Source organism: Galeopterus variegatus, unplaced genomic scaffold (genome assembly GCF_000696425.1).
Source record: "Galeopterus variegatus unplaced genomic scaffold, G_variegatus-3.0.2 Scaffold7396, whole genome shotgun sequence".
Taxonomy (NCBI): Eukaryota; Metazoa; Chordata; class Mammalia; order Dermoptera; family Cynocephalidae; genus Galeopterus; species Galeopterus variegatus.
This window is the reverse complement of record NW_007733507.1, coordinates 1-8,644: the sequence shown is the minus strand read 5'-3', so window position 1 is coordinate 8,644 and position 8,644 is coordinate 1. Positions and strand designations below refer to the sequence as shown.

Sequence of the window (8,644 nt, the reverse complement as noted above, 5' to 3'; positions counted from 1 at the left end):
TACAGGTGTAAACATGGAGTCTGTGCCTAGTGTTTTCTTTCTAAGCATTAAAGATTAAAGATGTTAGGAAGTACTCAAGGTTAGGGGAAAAAAAGCCATCAACAGAAAGACCCTTGGTAAATGAAATGCCACAAGCCAGTGTCTCCCAAAGATGTGTGTTCTTAGGAACAACAATCCCTCAAGAGGCCCCAATCCAGAAAAAGGGTTCTGTTGTCAGTTTCCAAAGAGGAGAAGGGGTATGCTGGTTCTGTCACTTCCTAGCTGAGAGATCTTGGGTAAACTATTTCACCTCCGAGAATTTGTTCTTCAGTTGTAAACACAGGGAACTACCGCTAAAGGCTGTGGGGACAACTTGAGATGATTTTGTAACAAGATGCTTTGTACAGTATAAAATGCTGTATTACTGTAGTAAAATACAGTATTACTGAGTTATCCTATAAACACACAGTACAGCAACACTTCTAACTATCTTGAAGAATAGTACAAAGATAAAATTCTCATATGTAACAGTGGATTCAAAAACCCTTCAGTAAAGTTAAAATAAAATTCAAGAGTTGATTTCTATCTACTACAGAGATGGTTTTACATAAAATCCATGTGACTCAAGATTATTTGGAGTAATATTTATGACAGTAAATATTTATTTACTATCAAGTCCTTCCTAGGGGCAGCCTGTGTCAAAGACTCCTTAACCGAGCATTAGTCAAGCTCCACTGAGCCCTTTTTTCCACTAGGCCTTGACCTTGGCCTTCTGGGTCCATTCTGTTCTTGACAAGTCCAGTCTTAGCAAGAATCCCCCCAGTCTTGAGGTCTCCTTTTAGTAATTTTCCATCCATTGATCCCCTCACTCTGCATCTTGGCTATAAATCCCCACTTGTTCTTGTGGTGTTCAGAGTGGAGCTCGCTCTCACGTAGCAATAAAGTTGACCTTTATTGCAATAGTCTTGCATTACCATTTTAACAAGTGTCAGAATGATTTTTTTCTTTAACACCTGAAGTGAGTTGACATATTGTCATTATGGGGACTCCAACATCCTTTGAGGACCTTAACTAGTCAACCTGCAATTCTACCATCCGCAGGCTAGTTTTTCTCTCTGTTCACTAAACACTACAACTGCTTTGAAAAATGCATGAATATTTAACTTTACTGAAAAGGACCTGCTGCAGCCCTTTCCTCCACTCACCCCCTCCGCCCCCTGAGCCATTTCTCCCATAATTTCACGAGGTTTACTTCATGCGCTTTTCCTCTTACCACCGCCACCTGCTCCAGGCTTGAGTTCAGAGGCTGTGCAAGATTCAGGCACCTCCAGGATCCGCTCACTATCTGAAGGCTGGTTTTCATGACTGGCAGGAGAAAGACTGAGTGAACTCAAACAACCTGGAGGACAAAGAGCACCCGTCAGAGAGAAAAGTCAGTGAGGGAACAGTGATTTTTTAAGTGGGGAGGGGATGGGTGCTTACTTACTTTTCATGTCATTTTTTAACACTACAATTCTCTTATGACCATGTCCTTTTATCCAGACCACCTGCACACAAGACATACTATGGGTTAAGCAGTGGAAAAGGAGGGGACATAAGTCCTAACATTCAGGAACAGTGTGACCTATTGTGCCTGCCTTAAACATACTGGCATTTAGAAACCGAATTAATGCCAAGGACAATTTTTCTGTACTTTTCCTTTAGGTTTTGAAGCAATAGAAGACAACAGAAACACGCCCCTTATAAAAAGTTGAGTGGTCAAAAAATCATGAGACACAGCTTTAAAATATTCCTTATGACTCTTAAAAAGACTGTCTTCTGAACACCAGCTTTAGTATGTAAATTAATATAGCTCTCACATAAGAGCTCTTGCCATTTTTTCCATAAACCAAACTCAACTTAAAAGAACTAATAGCAATCTCCTAGACCCCTAAGCTAAGCTCATGATCAAAATCCTACAACAACGTCCTCTAACTAATGGTGCTGTTGTCCCCCACCACCACCAAGTCACAGTGCTGATGTGCTGATCCTTGGCTCCCAGGGCTCCCCCACAGACAATCTGTCACCAAGTCTCTGGTCTCAGCTCCCAAGCACTCTTGCCTGTGTCCTCACTACTCTCTCTCTTCTATTACTTCCACTCTGGCTCAATCCCTTCATCCATCACTGACCCAGACCGCTGCAGTGGCCAAGATCCTAGCCAAGTGCCCTCCTCCACTCCTGTTTCTCTCAAACCTACTATGGACAGCTGTCACTGTGATGCTTTTCAAGTGCAAACCTGGGGCTCCTCCAGGCATTCTCTATGGCATAAGCCATGCTCTTTATATGGAGGAGCCAAGCCCTCTGTAACTGAGCTCTTACTTCACCGTCAGTCTCCAGCACGGTTTTCAACGCCCTTGACACTCCACGCTACTTCTCACTGTTCTGTGTTTGCTCACACTGTCCCCTCTATCCTGACTGCCCTTTCCCCTCCGTGTCACATGGTGAACTTGTACACACCCTCGACCACTCAGCTCTGGGACCCACCCCCCACACACCTGGAAGGGGACCTCACCACCCATGGCACTCCTCGGTGTGCCTGCTGAGCACGGGAGGCTCACGGCTGCTGCTGCACTGACCACACTGACTAACCACCTGCTCAGGTGTCCTTACCCTCCCACTACCTGATAGCTTCCTGAGGGCACAGTATGGCTCTTACTCACCTGGCATACAGGAATTTAATAAAGGTTTGCAGAATGAATGTGAAATGCTGAAATAATTTATGAATGCTAACAGTACGTTTTCAAAGAATCAGTTTGAAATGCTTGACATTTTATCATTCTGGCAATGTTTTATTTTTCTGTTCAGGAGAGTAAGCCTATGGCTCTTCAGGAAGACACTCTACAAGAAGCTCAGAACACCCACCTGTGGGATTGCTCCCAAGAGCTCCTCCACACTATTGTAGCCATATGTCTTGGGCTGCAGTGTTTCTCCAACATACTTGGTATAGGCCATGGAAAATTCATGAAGGAAAATCTGATGGTAATGATACGTATGAAGCAAAGACCGCACATTCTTTGCAAACAAATACAGACTTGTGAGTTTCACACATTCTTCTGTGTTATCATTAGTGAAAACCTAGTTCAAAAGAAAAAGCAGTGTTAGAAACTTCATGAGTGACTGGCCCTACCCTCTCAGAAGGGAGGGCATCTAGATGAGAGTGAAAAGGCCCAAAGTCAATTTGAAAATGGGCAATACCCTGAGAAGGAGGAGCAGGAGGAGAAGATGATCTACTCAAGTGTCTCCTCCTCCTATGAACATTAGTTCTATCTGCAAGTCTAAGCCTGCAGAGGAAGAAATAGTGTGAGTAGGGAAGGAAACTGGGAAACCTGAGGTCTCAAACAAAGGCGGCAGCGAATAGGTGAGGCAAAGCCCGGTGGAGACAGCTGCAGACACAGCAGTGGGGACTGAGGCCATCATACCTCATCGCCTAAACTTGTTTTCCAAGAAACACTGGGAAGCAGGACGGCATCAGCATTCTTTAAAAACCCAACAAAAGCAAAAAGTAACAAACTAACAAACACAAAACTCTTATGTCTTAGGGGTAAGTAAGCAAGCAGATTAAGCAAATAATTAAACAGATTTCCTTACCGTAAATCTTTTCATAGTTTTTAATATGCACTGGAATCTCTTAAGAGAAGGGATATTTCCCAGCCTTAGCTGGCCATGGAAAGTCTTTTGTCCTGGAACATCCATTAACATTATCTAGGACTAGTGTTCATAGAACAGATAATTAACAGACTTTGGAAGATGGTGGATTTGCTATCTTTTCTAGTTTTTAATATGCACTGGAATCTCTTAAGAGAAGGGATATTTCCCAGCCTTAGCTGGCCATGGAAAGTCTTTTGTCCTGGAACATCCATTAACATTATCTAGGACTAGTGTTCATAGAACAGATAATTAACAGACTTTGGAAGATGGTGGATTTGCTATCTTTTCATTATTTCATTTTCCATCACACAGTTACATGATAACAGTGGAATATCATTCTTTTCTTACACTGCAGGATTTTACTTGTTAATATCTTATTTAGAATACTGTTCTTTTAAGGGACCATGTTAGTTTTTTGGTATTAAAGTTATTTTGGCTTCATAAAAATAAGCAGTAAGTTTTCCATTTCTTTCTTTTTTTTTTTTTAGTGGCCTGCAATGGCTTTCAAAAAGTCAGAGTTACAGGCTGGCCAGTTAGCTCAGGTGGTTAGATCGTGGTACTGATAACACCAAGGTCCAGGGTTCAATCTCTGTACCTGCCAACCGCCCAAAAAACAAAGATGTTGGAGTCATCTGTTCCTTAAGGGTTAGTTAAAACTCACTTGTTAACCTATTAGGTCCTGGTGCCTTTCTCAGAGGTAAAATTTCAATGATCTTTATGGTCTCTTTTATAGTAATTGGTCTAATTTTTAACAACTTGAGTCAATTCTCATTATTTTTTCTAAGATCTCTTCTGTTTGCTCTAGGTTTTTATATTTGTTGCCCAAGAATTGCATGTAATATTTTCCTAAGATTCTCCTAATCTTGAAGTGAGATTTTTGAAAGGCTGCCTTCCTTTCTGACCCTTATCTCTCTGATAAGTCACTGAAAGCCATGACATAAACCACCTAATCCAGAAAGATCTAACAGTGGCAAAATACAGCTGGTGCAGGACCCAGTCCAAGTATCAGGAGGCCGAGGCTTTTGTGCTGACTTTGGCACTCACTGAGGCAGGGTTCCTTTACCTCCTCTGCCTCAGTTTGTTCATCTATAAAATGACAAATCTTGGAGTTCTTTAGGTTACTTTCCAGCTCTACACACACTCATGTAGACCAATAGGTAGTTGAGAAATACCCAATTCACCAATTTCAATATGATGGTTCTAAGGAATCAATACACGTACCTCAACTAAGTATGGCAGACTCTTCAGAAGTTCAGTTAAGGTCACGAATCCATATTCACAGGGGTTAAGAGGAGTACTGTGGGTAGTTTCATAATGTCTCCTGAGTTCATCAACAGAAAGATAGGTGGTTCCTTCCCAAGACATCAACAATACCAGCAACTGGGCAGTCAGAGATCGTAGAGACTTCCGGTTGATCAGCTGAATCTGTTTCCCAGATTCCATATCGGCAACCTGAGGAAAATGAGAATTCAAACTTTTCAGAACTTGAGAGAGATAACCTTGGTTCTGGGCAGTCAGAGATCGTAGAGACTTCCGGTTGATCAGCTGAATCTGTTTCCCAGATTCCACATCGGCAACCTGAGGAAAATGAGAATTCAAACTTTTCAGAACTTGAGAGAGATAACCTTGGTCATATCCAACTCAGCTAATTTCATTTTGGTTAAGGAGACTAATAGAGGAAATATCTCTTAATTTTTTCTCTTAAACTGAAATAAAGTGAGTGGGTTTGTCTTTAGTCTCTCTGGAACACCAGACCAACACTTTAAATGAGACCGGTGCAAAATTGTTCTCTCCCTCTGCTGGTCCGTAACCCAACACCTCCATCATTACCACCCTTCTCGGGCAACAGTGGGGGAAGCAACTGCTATTGTTCTCTTTATTCTTCACTCATTCTTTCCATTCCCCCCATGGGGGCTTCTCAGCCACTCCATTGTGGCCTCTGTCCCCACATCACACTGACGCTGCCATTGCTCTGACCAGTAACACCAACTTTCTTCACTTAGCTAGACCCAAAGGTCAAGTCAGTCCCTATCTGACCTGGCCTCCCCATAGCACGTGATGCTGCTGGACTTTTCTCCTCCTCAGCTTTGGGATGTTCCACCTCTCCTAGTAAGCCTCCTATTTTCTAGCAGCTCCTTCTCTGTCTCCCATGAGGGTTCTTCCTCCTCCTCTAACAGACCACTAATAACCAGACTCCTTCTGGACCTGTGACTGGGGGTGCACCCCTTCAGGTCTCCCTTTCCATTTCTTCCTCCTTGTAGTGAATTCTCCTGGTCCTGTTGGGGAGAAGACCAGTAAACTGTCAGCTGCTCTGCCTATGACTGGCCTCCCAGTCAGTCCAGGGCAGCGAAGAGGAGGAAGTTGCCCTTTCTGATACAGCTTTGCTAGCTACAAAGGCAATTTTGAGCCCTTGCTCCTAAATCTTCTCCTAAGTGAATCAGAATCTGGTGGGGAGAACAGATATATAAGTACAGTTGCCCAAAAACATTGGAGACAAAGGTCTGTCTGGAAGGATTCAACTTCAGATCAGCAGTGCTGAGACTGATGTACCTGAGAATAAATACCTCAACAGTTCAAAAAGACATTACTGGTTCCGGTCAAGATGGTGGAATAGACGGTCCCCAGCATCACTCTCTCCCACAAATCAACTAATTTACAACTATAAAAATGTAACATCAGCCAAGCTGGGGCTGCTGGAGCTCAGGGGAAGAGGAGGAGAGACCTATGGAGTTCATGAAGGCAGGAGAAACTACGATGAGAGAAAGAAAAACTGCTCAGATGTTTTGTGCTGTAGCTGCTTTAATGCTGGAGTTACTGAGTGCATGGAGCAGGAGCCAGGAGAAGCCGCAGCTGTGCCCTTCGGATGGAGTTACCTGGAGGCAGCAGGGGAGAAGAGGGCCTTGGCGGCCCCCAGGACAGTAAGACAACTAACAAGGTTCCCGTGGACACATGCAGAAGCAAGGAGCCAGAACATCTGACAAAGGGGAGCTATTCAGAGGCTGGTGAGTCACTGCAAGGGACCGTTGCAGGGCCTGTCTCATGGGAAGTGTTTGGAGCATGGGTGGGGGGGAGACAGGTCCACCGGGAGAACACTAGGACACAGCAAGGACAGCCGATCCGCTCCCCAATCAGCACAGGACCACTCAGAGGAGACTGGTCAGGAATGCAGAATTGTTTGGGGTGCAGTTTGATGAAAAAACTCAGGCCCAGATCAGAGTTTCTACACAACGCTGGTGCACTGGTTCTCTGGAGAGCCAGAAGTACCTATAAGGTCAACCATTTAAACCCTGAGCTGCACGAAAAGCCTTCCCTAGGGAAACAGCAGCAAAGCAGCAATTTAGCTCAACCACACAGCTCCAGTACTGGTTCCCACAGGAAGTTCCCCTGTTTTAGAAGTAAGCAAAGGACAAAATATTAGCTCTGGCCCAGGCATACTGCCAGCACCTTGGGTCCCACCAGGAGAACTGAGGCATGGAGTCAGGGACCAGACCCCTGCCCACAACCAGGCATACTACCAGCACCTCAGGGCCCCACCCAGGGGCCGGACACCCCAACCCACAACCACACACATCACCAGTGCCAAGGAGCATGCCAAAAATATCACCTCCACGTGGGTGGCCCACCACAGCCACCACAGTAACCACAGCTGCTGCGAGTGGCTAGATGTCACAACTACCATGCAGATGGTCCACCAGCCACTGGAGTGCACTGACACAGCAGAGACCAAAGAAAAGAGGATGTCTCTCTCCACAAAGCCCACTCTAGAGTGACAGAAGAAGCATCTGCTCTATGATAATATTGTAGGACCTGATCATACCTCTCAGGATTGGACAGATCATCTAGGCAACAAATCAGCAGAGTAACCATTACTCTTTCAGAGGGAGAGAAGAAATCTAGGGTTATCAGTGGTGGGAGGGGAGAAGGAGAGGGGGATGTGGAGAGACTGGACAAGAGGTATAAAGAGTAAGTACAATTTGTAACAATATACATACTAGTAATATTGATTTGATCAACATATGTCAACATTGAACCCCCCAAATATGTATAATCAATTATGATTCAATAAAAAAAAAAAAAAGACCAAAAAGGCATTACTTTGGCAAGGTCATTAATAAACATACAATAGAAAGATGAAAAATCTAAACTATCGAACCAAGTTATGTCCTATTACCTAATACGGTATTAATTACACACAAAGCAAGGTGTGGAGTAACAATAAGTAAGTAATATAAGGTGCAAATATAGAAATGCTAAAGGACATATAAACACCACAGTGAGGATCATGCCATCACAAGTTTTATTCCATGAAAAGAAAATATGTTTACCTTTACAACATGGCAGAGTTTCTGTGTTAAAGCTGAAATTGAACTGACATCATAGTCTTGGAGATGAAATGTGTAACCAAAAGTTTTAGCATATTCTGTCAGTAGATCTGTCATCATAAGGCAGTTATCTTTTTGAGATCGAAGGAGTTTAACAAACTGGGCAGCTAGAGCTTTGAACCGTTCTACCTCTGTCAAAGTAAGAATTTTTTCTTCTCCACATTCCAAGACCTTGGAAAACACACAGGAAAGAGGAAAGGAAGATTGAGCAAATCGTGATTGTTCATGAAATTAAATGGCATGAAAATATGTACAACTAGTAACTAAAAAGCATGTCAGTGTTGTTTAATAGGTATAGAGTTTCGGTTTTGCAAGATGAAAAAATTCTGGAGATTGGCTGCATAACAGTGTAAACGTACTTATTAACACTACTGAACTGTATACTTAAAAATGGTTAAGACAGTAAATTCTATGTTACGTATATTTTACCACCACAATAAAAAAAATTTTTAAAGCATGTTAGGAGTCAAAAATAACATCAATCGGGCCGGCCCGGTGGCGCACTCAGTAGAGGGCGGCACTTGGGAGCGCAGCAGCGCTCCCGCCCAGGGTTCGGATCCCATATAGAGACCGGTCCGCTCACTGGTTGAGCGCGG

General features: G+C 43.5%; 1 protein-coding gene across 1 annotated transcript in view; it reads right to left on the bottom strand.

Moving 5' to 3' along the window:
* Window positions 1–8,222, bottom strand: part of LOC103607400 (meiosis arrest female protein 1-like) — a 13,956-nt gene extending 5,734 nt beyond the window's left edge. The window contains exons 1-5 of the mRNA XM_008591908.1: window positions 7,992–8,222; window positions 4,888–5,118; window positions 2,881–3,093; window positions 1,466–1,526; window positions 1,253–1,378 (exon numbers count right to left, since the gene is read on the bottom strand). Of these exons, the coding sequence (XP_008590130.1) occupies window positions 1,253–1,378; window positions 1,466–1,526; window positions 2,881–3,093; window positions 4,888–5,118; window positions 7,992–8,108 (748 nt within the window). The 5' untranslated portion in view covers window positions 8,109–8,222. The remainder of the gene's footprint in view (window positions 1–1,252; window positions 1,379–1,465; window positions 1,527–2,880; window positions 3,094–4,887; window positions 5,119–7,991) is intronic.
* Between the last annotated feature and the right edge of the window lie 422 nt (window positions 8,223–8,644).